Here is a 19746-nt window from a genome sequence, read left to right on the forward strand (position 1 = left end):
TGACCTCATCTCACACATGCCAAGCTCTCGTCCACCTCAGGGTCCTCGGCCCTGAACCTTCCCCCAGGTCCCTTCCAGCTGCTCCCTCACTCGCTTCAGGTCTCTGCTCAGAGGGGCTGTCCTTGACCAGCCCGTTAAAACCAGACACTTCCTGGCATACGGGAACTTCCTGGTGAGATGTTCTGTCTTGCTAAGGGTTTGGTTATGTGTGCCTTTGTCAAAGCTCATGAAATGGTGCACTGGAGATTTGTGCCTTTTGCTGTAAATTTACTTAAAAAAAAAAAAAACATCAACAAGCATTTTCTTCTGGTTAATGATATGCATACCGAAGTGTTTCTGTAGGTAAAAACATAAAAGTCAGCAATTTCATATTGCTCAGCCTATTACTTTACCCTGAACCAGCTCTGAAAAGGAGCGTCCCAGAGTGTGTTCACCTAGGAGGTCATAAGAAGTACAGATTCCTGTGGCCCACTCCAGGCCTGCTGAGCCAGAATCTCGGGGGTGCCCCCCCCAGTCTGTGTTTTAATGAGGCTTCCAGGTGACCTTGATGGGTTTCACGTCTGGTAGGGGCCAGCTGCTGACCAAGTGGGTGAGCAAGTGGGCGTCGTCAACCACCAGGTCTGTTGTGGGCAGAGGGGCAGCCCCTTGCCTCTTTGGCTTTTTTTCAACATGTTGCCTCCTGAGGACTCAAGTCTGTCTCCCCACCAGACTGACCCAGGAGAAGGGCCACGACTGTTCACTGCTGTGTGCTCAGTGCCCGGCACAGAGCCTGGCATGCAGTAGGTGCTCTCTAACCACCCGATGCATGAATAAACGCACAGTCACACAAGTGGGGTGCGCACAGCAGACCCATCCTGGCCCGAGGGCCCCCCAGGTGGGTGTCGAGTGGTTGTCTCAGTCTTCACCTGGCTTCCTTCTCCTTCCTTCCTGCTCTCCCCACACCTAGTAGAGCCTGTTCGGCTCTACCTCCAGCAGGTGTCCTGAAGCCACCTTCTCTCACCTCCACCGCCCGCGTCCTGGTCCAGGCCAGCATCGTCTCTCACCTGGATGTTCACGTCCACTCAGGCCCACCTACGGCCTCCACACAGCAGCCAAGTTATCTGTCCAAACTGTAAATCAGATCACACCACTCACCTGTGTAAGACTGCATCAGCTTCCCGCTGCACACCCACTAAAACAGTGCCCGTCCCCAAGGTCTGCAGGCGCCCCCCGCCCCACCCTGTGGCCTGGCCCGTGTCCCCTCTGACCTCATCTCCCGCCATAGTCACTCCAGACCAGCCCTCCCAGCCTCCCCATTTCTCTTGAACCTCTAAGCCTTCTTTGCCCCTGACACCCCCTCCTTCTGGAACACTCTTCCCTCTACGCTCAGTGTGGCCAGCTCTTTCTCTTCCTTTAGGCCCTCTCTGACCTCCAGATGAAACCGTCCTTCCCGCTCACAGACTCTACCCCATAACCCGTGCCTTTCCTTCCCAGTGCTCAGCACCAGCTACGATCCATCCTCGTTTACACATTTGTTTATTGACGGTCTCCTCCCAGGAGCTTGTCCTTGTTCAATGTGCCGATGCCCAGAAGAACACCTGGTCCAAGGTGGAGCTGGGGGTGGCGGGAGGGGGAGGATGGGCTCCTGGCCCCTCTGCCGCTCTCTCGCAGAACCACCTGGCACTGCTGGGGTGTGCTTTGTGACCTCCCGGAGCTGACTTTCCTGCTCTTGAACTCCTGTCTGTCCTTCAGGCCTGTGCCCACCGCTGGAAGAACATCTACTACGAAACAGACCACATCCTGCCCCACGGCTTCTGTTACATCATCCCGTCCAACCTCCAGGCCAAAGGCAGGACGCTGATCCCGTGCTATGAAGGTGAGTGCTTTCGAGTCTCCTCCATCCTCTCCCCACATTGTGCCATAACCCCCAACCCAGCTCCATGTCCCCCAACTTTTCAAACCCTTAACAGGAGGGCAGCATGTGTCCACAGATGGCCTCTTGATGCTGGAGGCCCTGCCTAGGTAATGAGGAGGGTGAGAAGCGTTTCCAGGCCCTGTCCAGCCTCGTCCTTCTCTGCCACAGGGTGCACAGTGTTTATCAAGCTTATTAAAGTCTCATGGATGGAAATTCACCAAACCTCAGCCAAACGGTCAGACAGAACTCTTGGTTTCCTGGCACTGCCCGATACTGTGCAATCTCGGGAAACTTACTTGCTCTCTCTGGGCCTCAGTTTCCTCACCCGGAAATTCAGAGGTTGGTTCAGATGGTCTCTATAGTGCTGTAAAGCTCCCACATGGACACAAGGCTCTGGAGACAGCTCCTGGCCACACCCATGGTCAGATGTCCTGAGGCAGGGGCCAGAAAACACCCAGGATTCAGTTTTTCTAATATCTGCTGTCTAACTTTCCTCCTTCTCTGCTCCACGCCCCCTGTCAGATGCTTGAGAATTGAATGCATCCTCAGGAAAGTTTTGAGAGCTCCTCACCAAGGGGCACTTGGGGGTCTTGGAAAGAAAATGTATTTTCTCAGGCTCCCTGCTTAAAATCTTCAAATGCCTGGGCACTGGGGGCCATTGAGGCGATCATTGTTTAGCTCAGTCAAATGTGGCTGTAAGGATTCAGAAAATGTCATTTTCTTCAGTTTTATAGCTTGTAAACTTAGGTTTTCTTAGCCTACTTTTGAGTGAGCTAAAACCTCTTTCTTCTCTTAGTGCTGACTGTTTGAATTTTAATTCTCCCCCTGATTTGGCTAGACTTCTCCACTGGCCTGTGCCTTCATTTCCTTTGGGCCTCTCTGGGTTTTTTTCAGGTTTTAAATTTTGTGGCCCGCAAACGAGTTCTGAGAAATGCTATCTAGACACATGCATTTTCTGCCTTGCTGAGGGCCCTGTGGGGCCTGAAGGGGACTCAGGTGGCCCTAGCAGGGTGTTCTGTGCAATGGCCCTGCAGAAAAGCTGGCAGGGGCCCTGTGGGGGGCACAAACCCTCTGCCTCCCAGAGGGTGAGCCCTTTTTTTCCCCCAGGGTCAGCATTTGATCAGCTCTGGCCGGGCCATGTGGGGAAATTGAACTCTGGCCCTGTTTATCTCTGTTTTCCCCAGATGAAAGAAAAGCTTTATCTGAAACATAGACGATAGTCTAGTTGGTCAAGAGGGAGGGATAGGTAGTATCAATACTCAAGTAATGGGTCAAGACTGTGTCCTGACTGCCCAGCGTATCCACTCCCCTCCCCACCCCCCGGAAGAAAAGGGAAGTGCCCCAGGAACAACCCTTTGGACAGTCGTCAGGCCGGGGAGCAGTGAGAGGGTCAGTGGGGGGTAACAGAGGCCTTGATGATTGAACCCAAACTAGTTATGTTTGCAATGGGACCAACACTTTAGTTTCCCCAGAAGATGTGCTGCGAAACAGGGACACGTTGCCGTCCCCGGTGATTCCTCTCTCTGCCCCGCCATAGGCATCGGAAAGCAAAAGGACTGCCCTTCGGAGAGAGAACCGGGGCCGCCGTCCGTGCCTGCTGACAGCCACGGGGCTCACGCTGCTGAGTGGCCCGTCGTCAGGCAGCCGTGGGCTCAGCAGCAGGCCGGTGTCGGGCTGGGGACTCCACACGTTCTCGCTTAATCTTGACACAGCCCCTGAAAGACAAGTATTTTCCCTCCCTTGGGTTTGAAGACAGGTGGTTCGTTTGGGAGGTTATTGCAGAAGACACCGGTGGGGGAAGGGAGAGCGAGAAAGAAGGGAAGGGGGTCCAAAGGGAGGTTCCCCACGGGTTTCCACCCTGGGCAACTGGGGCGCAATTTCTGGGGAGCTCTGAGGTCAGTGGAGAACACACCTCGGAACCATCCCACCTGAGGGGGGCCGGGGTCTTTCGTCACTGGGCACTCGGCCCCGCTGTGTGTGTGGGCAGGGAAAGCCCCCCGGCAAAGAGCTGCAGGTGCCGGCAGGTGGCAGGGGCCCACATCATGGAGATGCTCAGGGCGGAGGGGCTGTGGGTGGGGCCCTTGTAGGTGGACTTCTGCGTTGTCTTCCTCCTGTTACAGATGAGGACGCTGAGACTCAGTGGCTAAGTAAGTTGCCATAGGGCGCTCACACGGTAAATAGTAGAGCTGGGTTTTGAATTTTGCATCTCTTTGGCCTCGGCAAACCACTTCATGCCCTGTCCATGGTTATTGGCGACTTCCGTTTGTGTTTCGGACTTTCCAGTTTAAGTTAAATAAGAACCAGCCATCAGAGAGGGCGACCGTTTGAAGTATCCTAAAGGTGTATTGACGAGGAATGTGAATGTTGTGGGTGATGGCGCTCTCTAAAGTAGTCCCTGCCCGGCTTCCTGTCTCCTTGGCTGGTGGCTCCGGTGTGATGCTTGGCAGGAGTGTGGGAGCCTGAGTGAGCCAAGGAGAGCAGCAGCAGGGCTGGCGACAGGTTGGCCTCCGGTCTGATCTACGTGCCCCTCATTCGCAGTAGAGTGTGTGAGCTCTGAGCCTAGGCCTTCAGAGGCATCATGTCCCCCTACCCCACACTTCCCTCTGGGGGCTTTGGACTATGCCCATATCACATGCCCCCTGGAGCTCACCAATCCCAGAAAAGAAACTTGTGGAACAGACCCGAACTGAACTTGCAGCGAGAAACCACCTAGATGAGCCAAATTGCAGCTGATCTGTAGATATGTGAGTGAGAAATGAATTCTTGTTATTGTTTGCCATGGAGATGTTCGTTATGCAGTGATAGCTGACTGACATGGGGCTCACCTCAGGACCTGAAATTCCTCTTAACGGTGGCTGTGGGATCGACTCCCAGCCTCCAGGATTGCCTTTGATTGTTGACTTAATGATGGCCAAATGGAGCCAGCGAAGAAATTAGCAAAATGGTCACGAGCCCACCTAGTCCTCCTTCCCCATAGTCACACACACACACATGCTTTCGTATCCTCATTCATCGACCCAGGGAGGAGTGAGGGGTCGGGGTAAGGCTGGGGTGGGGAGTGCTGGTCTATAAGAGCCCCTCAGAACAATGGGGGACTGAACAGAACGTTTCTGTGGCTCTTGGTCATGTAAGAGGTGAAGGATGGCAGATGCTCAGATTTCTCTGGAAGATTGGGTTGTCAAGATGGGGGTGCGGTGCAGACCACAGTTGGGGCTGTTGCCTGTGCTCTGTTAGCTTTGGGGATCTCCACCTCCCTGCTTTGTGGTCTGAAGCAAACCTACCTTGGCTCTGAAGGCGACCATTATTTCCTCCTAATGTGGAAAACTCGGTGACGCAAGCTCTCTTCGTTGGGCAGGGGATCACATTATGATTAAGTACAACGGATGTGTTTTAGAGTTTGACATGACCTTTCAGATATCACCTAGACCAGTCTGTCTCTGTTGAGGTCTAGAGGTGTGGCGTGGCTTTCTCAAGGCCAAGTTTTTCTTTCCATTCTGTTATTCACATGCCACACAATGGAGAGTAGCGTGATGCCTGTGAGGACAGGGTTTGGACCCAGACTGCCAGGATCAAGTCCTGGCTCTGACACTTGTGAATGGTGTGATTTCAGATGAGTTGTTTAACCTCTCAGTGCCTAACCTACCTCAAGGGGCTGTAAAGGGGACTGCGTTCATACTTGTAAGTTCTTATAACAGTGCCTGGCATGCATAAGTTGTTATATACTACATGCTAAGCATATAAATGCTAATACACCATATTATGTGCTAATGTACTGGTGTTCGTTAATCACCATGGAGGGACTAATTCGTCTACCAGAAAGAGTCCACTTACTCTTATTAAGTACCTGCTAGACACTGTGCGAAGTGCCTGATAAAACCCAAGTCATGCAGTCCCAGCTGTCAAGAAGTTCCCCATCTACGGGAGAAAACAGGGAACACAATGTTTCAAAAGTGGGAGAGCTGCATGGGTGTGGGGGGTTTGGGGTGGGGGGGAATTCTATGCCGGCGTATACCGCTGCATACCTCTCCCCGAAGGCCAAAGCCGCATCCAAGTTCAAGGTGGCATTAAGGCAGGATTATTCCAGTTTACAACTGGAAAAACTGAGACCTGTGTCGAGTCTGCCGCCTGTCGGGGCGCATCGAAGGGAGGGGTGGCGGGACTCCACTGTCGGTCACGGCTGAGGGTGCAGGGCAGGGGAGGACGGGCTGGGATAGGGAGCGGAGAGACCGCAGGGGGAGCAGTGGGATGCTTGGCCGAGGCTCGCTCTCCCATGCTCTGCCTCTGTGGCCGCAGGCCTGTGGCGGGACGCTCAGTGGGAAAGGATGCTCTGATGGGCCCTACTGCATTTGCTGCTGAGGCTGATTGTGAGAGAACTCAGGTGAAAGTACTCAGAAAGACCACACATTGCTCTCCGATTGGGGCCTTCTTGCGGGCTTGCGTGAGGGTCCGCTGTGCTCCCTTCAGAACGTCGGAAGGTTGGTTTAATTGAGGAAAGCCTCTAAGTGTGTGGGCACTTGTCCAAAATGTCTCAAACTTTTGAATTTTTAAAAAATCGGTCTTTGGTTTGGCACAAGGGCCTTTTTTTCTCATGGCTTTTCAGGTGCTTCCTGTTTCTGGTTGGGTGGGAAATGCTATCAGAATATCCTGTTTGGAACCGGGAAATGTAGAGGGACTAGGAAACAAAAATGAATTGAGGACACAAAGTAAAAGAAAGTAGTGGAGCGCACCCTTAAGTCAAACCATTTAGTTCACGTTCGATATGAGAATAGCATCATGGCTACCATACGTCGTTTGGTTTTATCAGAATGTGTGAGAAAACAGGAGTTTCAGTGGAATGACATGTGGGGAAAACTTTATGAGTTAAAGAGCGAGAACTATAAAACATTAGTTACCGTTAGCCAAGTCGTGGCATTTTAGGACTCCCCCAAATTGTCGGAGCATTGATAAAATCGGGCACAGAGATTTCTTTCATCCTTCGCTCCTGAGCCCATGGACACGAGAAACCGGAGCTTGGCTGGAGTGAGGCTGTAACAAGCCATCTCTTCATCGTGACAGAAAAGCCTCACTAGTGTGGAATAATTTGGGAGCAGCCCAGCTAGATTAACAAAAAACGTTCCAGATGAAACACTGACCAAGAAGGGCTATTAGGGTGCCATTGTGGATTAGACCTAATTTCAGAATCCGGCTTTACCACCGGCTCATTCCTGTGATTTACCCCGTAGCTCCTGAGTTCTGATCGGGTGACGCTGGGCAAAGCCCTTGAGCCTCAGTGCCATCATCTGTAAAATGAGGGCGAGTACCCCCTACTTGAGAGGTACTAGAGGTATGTAAGGTGCTCAACACAGTCCGTAGCTCAGAGCGAACACTCAATACATGTGGATTTTCTAATTAACTTTTAAGATCTGGAATAGTATTCTTAAATGTTCTCAGAAGGTGTCTAGCAGATCCTGCATTAATGAATAGATAACGGAGGGTAGAAAGCTGGGTGTTACTAAAAATGTGTTAAGACTTCTTGAAAAGGTGATCGTTTCTCAAATACTGTGAAGATCATATTTGCACAGTCGATTTGCTTATTAAGCTCTCTTTTGTAGATTGTGTAAGTATAATTCATGCCATTTTTTAAATGTTCTAAAATTTGGAATTGCTGGAGTCCAAATTTGCCAAATTTTACTGTGATTTAAAATGGTCCCATTTATTCAAAAGTTTTCTGTACTTTTTTTTTTATTACTTCACAGTATTTTAATGGATTTCTCATACTAGCCTTGATTTGCTGGCTTTGTTAGCACCATTTTACAGAAGAAAAATGTGAGATTAAATGTCTTGCTCAGAGTAGTTGGTGAAATTGGTGGAAAAGCTATTTGGGCTTAATTTAGCTTAAAGCATACTCCTTTCTTTATAACCAGGGGGTGGCTGGCCTTTTATTCCTAATTGCTGTTGCATGTCCAAAGACAGCAATCATTTCTAGAGAAAGAAAGAGATCACCCATTCAGATGTGAAGATTTTTTTCCCCCTTCTAATGTGGGAAGCTGTGGCTCCACAGGGGGCAAAAATCAATCAAGAGCCATTTACAAATGAAAAGCAATTGAGGTTTTGTTTTGTCGTGTTTTGTTTTTGGAGCGAACCATAAAAGGCTAAGTTGATCCATTTAAAAATTCAAGAACAAGCTCCATAAATTTTTATTAAATAAAAAACTCTACATTTACATAGGATTTTATGGTTTCCAAAGAGCTTTTATAAAGATTATCTCATTTAAGTAAATACAGCAGATTTTTAAAAAGCAGATGCAGTTCTGTGTTATGGCCAGTTAAGGCGGAGGAGGACCCTGCCGGGGAGAGAGGGAGGGTGACTAGAGGTGACACCCGGGGCCAGGTCTCTGGCAGTGGCTCTCAGGGATCAGGGAGGCCCCAGCAGGCTTTCCCTTGGGTGCCAAGAATTTTTATCTCGGGCACAAATCTATTCTGCACTTCAAACATGTTCCAGAGATTGTGTGGAATTATTGACTGCTTAAAATGCATCGTCTATATTTTCCTTATGGATGCCCAAATTTTTATGAATATCCTTTTCTAAAATAGCATATGCGTGTGATGGGTATCAGGTTTTGTTCCTGTCAGAGAAACTAACAGATTCGGATTCACCTGACATTAGCTGAGCAGCTGTTGGGTGTTGGGTGTTGTGTTAGGAACTTTTAACGTTTATGATCTTACTGAGTAAGCACATTATTTGGGGGTAAGTATTCTTACTCCCATTGTACTGACGAGAAAACTGAGGCTTAGGGAGCTTAAAGAAGGTCACAGGCTTATTAAGCAAAGGAAGGGTTGTTGGCTTTTAGGTTCAGAGTACGCTTCTTTGCGCCCCCTGTACTATTGGGATGTTGGTTTTCTTTCTGATGGCTGGGGTGCTCTGGCCCATCACAGAAGTTTTCATATCAATTGCATAAATATATAGGACACAATGTTATAGACTTTTCAAGCCATGTTACAGTTTTGTATTTGTAGACCTAGACTATAGACAAGTCCCATCAGGTACAGAGGGCAGCTATAGCTCCTTAGCCTGATAAAATTTTGCTGGGAGGCTGATCTGCTCTGTGTTCTGGATCTTTCCTTCCTCTAAGCATTTGGTCTTACTATCCGGACAGTGACTCAACTGCCCCTGCTCAGTGATCGTGACTTCGTAAGCCTTGAGCTTTGGTCACAAAGTGAATACCACTTCGTTCTGAGCAGAGGTTCTAAACAAAACGTGACAGTCTCATGCTCAGCTCCATTTTTTAAATTTTTTTTGGAAGGACAAAAGATAACACAATGTCGAGTGTCCTGCTCAGTTTGGGCTGCATGACGAAAGTACCATTGTGTGGGGTGACTTTAAAACAAGAAACATTTATGTCTCACTGTTCTCGAGTCTGGGAAGTCCAAGATCAAGGCCCGGGCTGATTCGGTGTCTGATGAGGGCTCCTTCCCGGTTCACAGATGGCCCTCTTCCGGGTCCTCACGCGGTGGAGAGCAGAGAGAAGCAAGCTCTCAGGACTCGTGAGGGCACCAACCCTGTTTATGCGGGCCGTGCCCTCATGCCCTCATCTGTTCCTCATTACCTCTCAAGGCTTCACCTCCTCATGCCGTCACATTGGCGAGCATGCTTTCAACATGTGACTTTTGATGGTATACAAATATCCAGTCCAAAACACACAGTAAGTCGAATGTAGGTATGTTATTATGGGCCCGTAAAGTTGCTAGTTTCCGCTTCTGAAGTAGGGAGTTGGCGAGATGTGTTATTAGATTCCGGGTGGAAGGAACTCTTTAAAGACTGCAAAACATTTTTAAAAATTGTTTTTACTATTGGAAAAAATATGTAACGTAAAATTTACCATCTTGACCCTTTTAAGTGCAATTCTGCGGTACTACATACATTCACATTGTTGTGGAGCCACCACCACTAATCTCCAGAGCTTTTTCCCAAGCCGAAACTCTGCGCCATTAAATAATTCCTCATTCTCCCTCCCACCAGCCCCCGGTAACCATCATTCGCTCTGTCCCAATGACTCTGACTACCGTAGATACGTCATAGAGGTGGAATCACACAGCATTTGTCCTTTCGTGTCTCGCTTATTTCACTTAACATGATGTCCTCGAGATTCATCCATGCCGTATGTGTCATGTGTCAGAATTCCATTCTTTTTAAACCCGAATACTATTCCATCGAATGTATATGCCACATTGTGCTTACCTATTCATCCATCAATGGGAAAACCTTATTATTATTTTTTTCGTTAAGAGTAGGAACGTTATCGCTGGAAATGATGTACTCTGGGAAGCAGGATGGTGTGGCAGACGCAAACTGAGACTCCTGCCCTTGTGGCTTTAAGTAAACTTCATCCGTGAAACGAATGGATAGGATTAGAATTATAGACATTCTCTAAAGATCGTTTCACCTCTTAAAGCCTCTTTCTCTCACTTAATTGTAAGTTTCTGTCTTTATTGCAGTTTGCATTTAATGCCCACCGTAGCTCGATTGTCAATTATTTTGATAAAATGTTCTCACTTCCTCTCTAACCTAGCTATTTAGATCTTTATTTTTCCATTCAGATTGTGGTTCCTCATAGCTGACGATCGTTCTGTTCTCTCTCCAGTTTTGTGTGTTTAAACGTCCTTTTTGTTACTAGAGATATCTCCCTGAACTCATTGTCCTCTAAATTGTTGTTTAATCAGTTATTTAGTATTCACTCAGAAATTGAGCAAAAAATCAAATAATTTAAGACTGGAAAGCTGTTTTTTTTTTTTTTTTTTTTTTTTGTTTTTTTAATCTGATATTTTATTTCATGGCTAAGCTAAGGAACTGTGGAAAAATAATTTTAAAATTGATGTGTTAAAAAGACTAGCTTGGAAAGATGAGACATTCTCAAATGCATAATAGGAAGGGAGATTAGTAGGAAGGGTATATGTTACACTGTATATAAATCTTTATTTTTCCACGGGTTGGGTTTATCCCACCAGCATCTGGGAAGGGCGCAGGAAGCAACCCCACCCAATTTCATTCTTGAATGAATTAAAATTCATTAGCGTAAGCTTTGTGCATTGAGTTGTGGCTTGTGAACATTTGGAAACTGATATTTTCCCTGATTTGCCTTCTGTTTAGGGTTTAGTAAAACCAGCAGCTAAACCAAGGAAAATACTACCATTTTAAGAATGAGGAGCCATACAACTTAAAGAAATCAAAGCTCATGACGCAGGTCAAGTAATTTAAACCCAGGCATGGCAGAAAGAGCCGTTCCCAGCTCCCCCAAATGACGGCTAGTTCCCCTCATTCCACCACATTTTTTGCTTCCCAGATTCAGTTCCCTCAAATTTAACAGCATGAGGTTTGTTATAGCACCTGTGAGCTGTTGTCACGCCGCGCCTGAAGGTCCCTTGCTGCTTCGAGGTGGATAAACGTTGCTTCTGCAGTGGAGAGGGAGGCAGCTAGCCTGCAGCAGCCTCCTCCCTGCCCAGCCATGTCCTTGGGGCATTCGGAGACTCAGTGGGCGGTGCCCAGGAGCAGCCCGCTGCAGGGCCCACAGCCTTTGTGTGTGTGCAGGAAAAGTTCTTCCTGGGAATGGAGGCGCCTGAAGTTCCCACCGCAGATCCCTCCACCCTGCATTTCTCAGTGGAGGGATGGTGTGGGACCTGGGGGCTTTGTTGGGGTTGCTGTGCCCCGGCCAATCCCTTGTCCCCACACCCACCACCTTTCTCGTAGTTCTGTAGGAGAGGGTTTCCTGCCGTCTCGGGTGTAGGCAAGCAAAATCAAGTTTTTTTTTAGGATATAGGGATGCTGCATAGAAGGGTCTACCATACCCATATTGTAGGCCTGTATGTAATTTGAAAAGTGGATCAGGGAGAAACTTCTTAGGTGTGTGTTTTTGTTTCGTTTTGTTTTGTTTTTAACTGAAAAGGAGCAGGCTGGGCTGGGCACAGACTGTGGGGTTTGGGCGGCCATACTTGCACAATGGCGTCGCATCTCAAGATGTGATCGGTCACGAATGGCTTCAGAGTTTTCTGTGAAGGCTGCTCATGTCTGATCTTCAGAGGGCTTTCCCTTTTAGAAGAAGAACGCTTTCCGTAGGACGGGACTTGGACACAGGCATGGCGACTTCCGGGGCCTGTGTCTCCCGGGCTGGGCTGTCCCACCTGTGTCTCAGCGGTTCCTCTTGTGTGTTTGAGGACAGCCAGTGGAGGGCCATGCCGGGGAGGGGGGTGGAGTGGGCAGGGATCGAAGAACTGGACCTGAATATTCCTCCTGAGGCCCAAGAGGAGATGGAGTTGCTCCAGGTAGCCTCAGCCGATCCGGGTATGGAAAGCCCAGAAAAATCCATCCTGTTGGTTCTCGCCCTGCTCTGATCGCACCCACCTCCGTCCCGGGCCTCTGTGGTTAGTGGTGGCAGCAGGTGGAAAACTCAGGATGCCTGGTACCCAGAACACAGCTCCTCTTCAAGCAGGGCTGGGGCTGAGGTCAGGGAGCCTGAGAAGTCAGTTGAGAAGGTGGGGGACAGAGGTCCAAAGCAAAGCACGTTGGACAGTTCAGGTACTTAGTGTCAGGAGGAACGTGCCTGGCTCTTGCACGGAGCAGCATGTACACACTTGCCCTCAGCTCACGTCACTAGCACACACAGGTAGCTGTCACAGGGCTGGTACGGGGGCACTGAGATGAATGAACTCATCTTTGTGTTGAATAAACTGAGATGAACAAACATTTTCATGATGGAGAGAGGGTTTCATTTACTGTTGCCCGAAATGTCATCTAGACAGAGACGCTGAGGAGGGGTCTGGAAGGCTGTGGGAGGCTTGGCATGTGAAACCGTCTAAGCCAGAAACGCCAGCTGAGCCTACCTAGGGTTGCCACAGCTGCCCTGTCCCCGAAGGGTATGTGGTGGGGTGGGCGGGGTAGAAGCACTGGGTATGGATCCTAGTTCAAGTTAAGGGGTTAATCACAGAGTCAAAGGGATTCTGGGAGGTTGGAACATGGCCTGTGGGGATTATGGGGTATGGGTACGAGTCAGGAGTTCCACGTGATTTGAATCCTTGTCTAGAATATCCTGGGAAGGCAGTATAGACCCTGAGGTTTCAGAAACTCAAAGCCAGTGGGATGGTGCCTCAGACCTCTAATGCAGTCCCTACCCTGGACAAGGGCTAGCCTCCTGGGTGCCCTGATGCTGGCTGAGGCAGGGGTGCTGGGGAGAGGGCTCTACCTGGCCTTTACTTTAGGACCAATAGTGGGGACTCCCAGCTCCCAGTGAGGTTGTGGTTACCTCAGAAACCCTGGGTCCTGCTCCCGGCATAGAGCTCACCCGTACAATTAAGGGATGAGGTGGAAAGGGGCATAGAAGTGTCCTTACTATTTTTGAGTTCCTGTCACAAAAGAGTCATTGAAACACGTTTCTTCTTTAAAACATGAACGATCGAGTCTACGGCCATGCAACCCTGAACAAGCCCAATCCCGTCTGATCTTGGATGCTAAGCAGGGTCAGGCCTTGTTAGTACTTGGATGGGAGACCACCTAGGAAGGCTAGGTGCTGTAGGCGTAAAAAATAAAAAAATAAGGGATTATAAACTGACAAGGTCCTTGAAATCTATGAGGTCAACCAAGGGTTGCCTTGCCTAAAAAAATTAATAAATAAAACCTGAAAGAATGCCTAATAATTCTTAATGTCATAAATTTGTGAGGCCGAACTGGTGTGTCCTACAGCGTAGTTTTGTTCTGCTTGTGGGGTCTAACTCTCCTTTCTGTGTTTCATTTGTTTGTGAGTTACAATTGCGCATTTAGCCCCTAGAGTCGATGGCGTGCATATGCTTTTTCCAGACCTTCCCAGACCTTCCAGACTTAACATAGCCATTCAGGTTGGGATGATTCGATGTTTCTTGCCATTGTGCTATATGATTAACTTTTATTGCTTTTTTGCCATCATACAATTTGACACAGGATCTATTTGTGATTTTGCACAAGCCCCCTCGCAGCCCTGGTGCAAGATTTTGCAAAGAACAGGCGAGTTCCGTTCACCCTGGGTTGCTTTCTGGCAGGCATGTGAGCTCTCCTTGTAATAATAACAGGACAAGCGGGAGGAACTGCTTTCGCCTCCCGTGGAAGAGGAGAAACTCACTTGACATTCCATTGTAATTTAGCAGTCAGTTAATGGCCACTTACTGGAAAATGTTACCAGGCTCTGCGGTGAGTGTTGTTAGAAACTGAATTACTCTGGATGTCTCCCCAGGGTCCTCTTCCCCACTTCTCCTCCAGTAGACACTCTGGGCTGCGGAAAGTGGGACTGTGTTGCAATCATGATTCATTGTTCCTTTGTATTATTTATTTTGTTTTGAATTTAAGTATATTGTATATTTAAGTATAAAAGTTTCAAAATTAAGTATATTGCTTTTAATGGTACCAGGGACTTGCTGAGAACCCAGGGGGGTAATGTGGGGTCACTGGGTTATTTTTCTGGGTAGCCCCAGCCTGAAGGTACCCAGGGGCAGCCGTGAGCCAGTGCCCAGCAATGTCGGTTTCACATGTAATTAATTTGAGTCACCTGAGCTGAATCTCTCTCCCTCTCCATGTCTTTACCCATGAAATTATATCTGATGGCTAGTCACTTCCTGGGTTTTGTGTAATCACTCACTTTGCAAAACCTTTGATAGGCCACAGAGGTAAAGAGAATGTGAATTTCTGAGTCTGCTGAACTTGGGTGGCATCCTGGTTTTGTGCTGTGTGACCTTGGACAGTTCGCTTCACCCCTCTGAGCCTAAGCGTTTTTATATGTTAACAAATGGCAACGTAGGCTCCCAGGGATCCGTGAAGTGGTGTGAGTAGAGACAGCTAACACAGTGCCTAGAACATGCTAAGCAACAGACGGGCCCCTCTGTCAGGGCGGAGCGCTGGGGACCGGAGAGCGGTGGGGGAGAGCTGCTCCCTTTGTTTTCTTTTGACCTGGAGAGATCCTCCCCATTTCCTAGTGTGGAACAAGAGGGACAGAGGTGTGTAGTGTCACTGTACGCCATAAGTGATAATGTTCCCTGTGCCGGTGCAGGTCCACGAAGTCCCTCTTTCTGCACGCCCCAGGCTCTCCAGGTGGCTTCTGGCTGGATGGTAGAAAGTACATTACCTCCAGCTGTATGGCATGTCTTTTCGGGGAGGCTTGGTCATCTTTCAGGGGACTCCACACGGGGAGGGCTACACCACTCCTTTTCTGGGTCATGTTTTCAGATCCTTCCTGCTGGGGCTCTCCATCCTTTCCGAAGTAAATGAAATAATTGTCACCAGCCTCTCACTTAATTACCATGGCTACTGTTCTTTTTCCACATGCTCGTAGGAAGTCCTCTGGGGGGCACTTGGCAGCCTCACTACCTGATGGCACCGGAGCCTGGATTTTTGAGGTCGGGTGGATTCCTGAGACTTTCCTTCCGCGCCGCAGTCTGGACGGTGTCCCAGGGCCCAGCCCACAGCGGCACTGGGGGAAGCGGCCAGCGCCCGGCCGCCCCGCACACGACCGGCACACACTGACGCGGCTGTGGTTTGTTCTCTGTCCTTCCCTCCCCCTCCAGAGTACAAGAAGAAGTACGGAGAGGAACACGGCTCCTGCCAGGCCGGGATAGCAGGCTTCTTCACCGAGGTGGGTGTCGGCCGTCCGGGCACCTCTCTTCCTTGGCAGGTGTTCGTTTCCTTTCTGGTTCTGATTTCAGCAGTCCCCATTTTGGTCTTCTGATGCCCTCACGTACCTGAGCCGTGAGCGACCTTCCCTCACATCCAGGGAAGGTCACTGAAGCGGTGGGAGCACCTGCCGGCCAGAGACCATTGGGCAGAGGGCGCAGGCCGGCTCATTCGGAGGATTTCTCTAGGAGTCAGCTCGACTCTGAGGCCGGTGAGAAGAACTGATTCAAGGAGGGCGTGAGTGAGACAGCGCCCACCCAGCCAAGTTGGTGTCTCATGGTTGGCAGAGGAGAAGACAGATTCGGCACATGAGTACCGACTCCTGTCGTTCCCCTTCTCGGGGCAGAGACTTGATTTCACACACGGCCCCAGCATCCCTTCCCCAGATTCCGAAGGGCCACGGCCTCGAAGGCTTACGTGCCTCTGCGCTCCTACCGTGACCCTTGGCTCGTGGTACATTTTTGGGGACTGTTTTCTTATGTGACTCTTACCCATGGTAAGAGTCACATGAGTTTACCCTTCATGTCAACTCTTCCTGTCTCAATCATTTTGACGATCGTCCGCCGTATGCAAAGTCCCACGCTGGTCCCTGGAAGTGGTACCCTCGTCCATCTAGTTGGTCAGGCCAAAAAAAAAAAAAAAAAAGTACTTTTTACTTCTAATTCCTCTGCAATCCCGTTGTGTTAACCCCCAAAACATATCTTAAATATGGCAGCTTTAAGTACCACCACCATCACCTCCATCATCACCACCGCCCTTCTAGAAAGCCCCCGTCATCACCCAGATACGCCGGCCTCAAACTGGTCTCACCGTCTATTATTATTATTATTATTATTATTATTATTATTACTTTAATCATGGTAAAATGCACATGACATAACATTTACCCCTTTCACCATCCTAAACTGTCCAATTCAGTGACATTTTGTACATTCACAATGTTGTGCCACTGTCTGGTTTCAGAGTATTTTTATCTAAGACGCAATTGCCTCTCTCCTGGCCGCTGCAGACCCTCCCAATTTCCTGCTTCCGGCCTCACCTTCCAACAGACCGTTTCCACACAGCAACCATCACCAGCTTTTAGAAACAAGTAAAATATTGTGATGCTGCTTTGCTCAGAACCTTCCCGTGTCTTCTCGTCACACTTATAATAAAATTCGGACTCCTCTGCATGGACTCCCAGGGCTTCCTACCTTTCCAGCCTCACCTGTTACCTCGCCTCCCCCAACTCACTGCCCCCAGCCACGGTGACCGGAGGCTGCCGCCGAACCACGCCAGCCCCTCTCTCCCTAGCAGCATCGTCCTGGAGATCCTTGTGTACAAGTGCACATTGCTTTAGATGAGGTGTGTGGTAGAGGAACTGCCAGCTCATAGGTATCCAGCGTTTGAGTTTCGGCACATACCGGCAAAGGGCGCTCCAGGAATGTTTACCAGTTGACATTCCCCCCGGCTGTAGGTCATCGTCTGTCTCTACATTCTCTCACGAGCACTTAAAATTTTTGTCATTAAAAATGAGACCTCATTTTGTTTTAATGTCCCCGTATCTGATTCTTAGTGCAGTTTAGGATCTTTTTCAAATATTGGACATTCGAATGAATTGTTCTCAAAATTACCTGTTCGCATTTTTAGTCCAATCTTTTTTTAAATCATTGTTTCACTGATTTTTAGGACCTTGTATGTTCAGCACTAATCGCTTATCTCTTGGATATGCTGCAGATTTTTTTCCTCGGTCCTTTTAAGTTTGCTTATGGCGTCTTTATTGTACTCGCATCGAATATTCATATTTGGTCAAATTTTTGTTTTTTTCTTTCTGGATTCTAGCTTTCTCTCTTACAAACGTCATCCCCATCCTGAGTATGAACTATCCACCTATCTTTTCTTCTAGCACTTTTATAATTTTAAAAAAGATGTCTTTCATCCATCTCGGATTTATTTTTGCAAACACTATGTGGTAGGAACGGACTCCCCTGTTTTCCTAAATCTATAGTTGATTGTTTTGACACTGGTGTGCCGAACAGGTTTCTCTATTCCCCTCGATTTGAAATATCATCCCGCCATCTCGGTAAGCATTCAGATTGTGTAACTTCTACGGTTGTCACGCCTCCAGCAAGTTCTGGTGAAATAAGACTCAAGCCGGTAGGCAGCAGGGAGCCACTGCAAGCGCAGGAGCAGGTGGTGGTGTGGAGCTGTCAGAAAGGCCACGAGGGCTCAGTGGGCCCAGGGGTTTGGAAGTGGGAGGGCCTGGAGGGAGGCCCGGCCGGGCATCGTGCTGTGGTCCAGCAACGGGGCAGGCTAGGGAGACCCTTTCGGAATGAAAGTGATGAGGGGAGTCAGAGAATGCGAGGGCAGTATAAGTGGGCTGGGTGGCCAGAGGACGGTGGGAAGATGAAGGATGTTTTGAGCCAGGGTTCTGGAGAATGGCGGTGCCGGTGGAAGGGGGCCTGCCCGAGGAAGGGTCACTGGGAGAGGCAAACCGATGGGTCCGCTTAGACACGTGCAGTGTGAGGGGATGGCTCGGAATGCGCGTAGATGTTTTTAGAAGACATTTGGATATAGGGACTTTCAGAACACAGCCTGAGTCAGAAACTTAGATTTGGCCAGTGCCAGTAACCCTCTGAGGGGACTGGACGTGCTTAGCGTGGAGCCGGGGGTCGGGGAGAGGGAGGGAATGCCTCCTTCAGATGGTGGTGGCAGGAAAAGTAGACTCACTGCAGAAATGAGAACTCTTCAGATAAGTCGATGGAGACCTCAGGGAGAGAAAGAGTTCCTGGGGAGAGAGCATCGCTGTGGTATCACCAGCCAGAAAGTCAGGGAAGACGAGGGCATTGGGGCTGGGCGCGAGGAGGGTTTTTTAGGAGGGGCAGGAAGGGCAGGGGCATGTGGGGGAAACCCAGGTTGCCATGCAAGTTCAAGGTGACCAGAGGAGCCAGAAGACCTGTTAAAACTCGAGCCCCTGGGGTCCAGAGCCTGGGGGGACCACAGCGCCTCAGCACGTGCTTGGAGCAAACAGCAGTGGGGCTGCCGTGCATGGCGTGGTGGGAATGGGTTGGCAGCGGGGGAGGCTCGGCCCTCTGACCCAGCCACACTGTCTCCTGGCCACTCTGAGCTTTGCCCTCGGCTTCAGTTCCCAGGCTCTTGGCCTCCCGAAACAAAAGGTCTTTGAACTTACTGCCTCCCTCATTTCTGGAACTTCAGCTGTTGGAGGCTGAGCAGGAAACGTGGTCGAGGGGGTCAAGGAGCACGGCTCCTCTCCTGTGCCCTCCTGCTGACCTCATCACTTGGACTGTCCCTGCACTGGGCGAGCAGCTGCCTCCCAAGCTGGATGCATCTGTGACCTTCCAGATGTGGCCACGTTGCCCTGAACTGCTCTGGTCCAAAGTGCCTGCCTGACCCGCAGGCCGGTGACCCTGGGGTTATCAAAGCTGTTTGAGTGGTGGATACCATGTGAGTTTTAGCTGCTCACTGAGGATAAGGGGGAATTTCCTGGGAACTTTATTTATTTTTGTAGCCTAGGGTAATAGAGCAACAAGAAAGGAAGTGGACCAACCCCTCCAGCATGGGGCCCACCGTGGAAGCCTGGAGACATCGGGGCGAGGGGAGAAGGAAGGCTGCTCCCTACAGACTTCCGTTGTGGGTCCCGCCCAAGCTTCCATCTACTCGCAGCTTCTCTCAGCACACCCCGATACTCCTGTACCTCTGGAGGTTCTGCTGATAAAGGCCCACACTGTTTATCGATGGGGTTCCACACACTGATTTAGGTGGTGGTGGCCTTTGGCTTATGGGGAAGGTCGTGTTTCTCGTGCGTGACATTTGCATTGGCTGTTGCTGGGTGGCGGGGAGCTAAGCATTGGAAATGTTTTCTTGCCACTTGCAGATGGTGCCCAAAGGGCACAGGCATCACCCACAGAGAATGGAGAAAGCTAAGTATGAGGGAGTTCCAGGGAGACACTCTTCCATGCCCCCTCCCCTGCTCCCAGCCCCAGCGTGTCAGGCTCGGCCTCAGTTTATCCAGTTTGAATTGAAGGGAGACAGGGCATGAGCACTAAGAGAAGATGATTTTTAAAAAGAGCTGTTGGTTTTAAAGGTTTTTGAGGAGAGGGATCACCTGGTCTTGTCATGTCTAGGAGAGGGCAGACAGGGACATGTTAGACAGGCATTTCTCGGCTTTCGTCCTGGATTAATCTAAGTCA

At 49.6% G+C, this 19746-nt stretch overlaps 1 protein-coding gene and 1 pseudogene across 2 annotated transcripts in view; both read left to right on the plus strand.

The window, feature by feature from the left end:
• The window catches only part of ITGA9 (integrin subunit alpha 9), a 286264-nt gene that overhangs the window by 23651 nt on the left and 242867 nt on the right, over positions 1–19746 (plus strand). For both annotated transcript variants that reach the window (XM_016123918.2, XM_036219043.1), the window contains 2 exons: positions 1732–1855; positions 15451–15518. In XM_016123918.2, the coding sequence (XP_015979404.2) occupies positions 1732–1855; positions 15451–15518 (192 nt within the window). The remainder of the gene's footprint in view (positions 1–1731; positions 1856–15450; positions 15519–19746) is intronic.
• LOC118602447 lies at positions 13321–13439 on the plus strand (annotated as a pseudogene).

The sequence above is a fragment of the Rousettus aegyptiacus genome, unplaced genomic scaffold (assembly GCF_014176215.1).
Source record: "Rousettus aegyptiacus isolate mRouAeg1 unplaced genomic scaffold, mRouAeg1.p scaffold_m13_p_4, whole genome shotgun sequence".
Classification (NCBI taxonomy): Eukaryota; Metazoa; Chordata; class Mammalia; order Chiroptera; family Pteropodidae; genus Rousettus; species Rousettus aegyptiacus.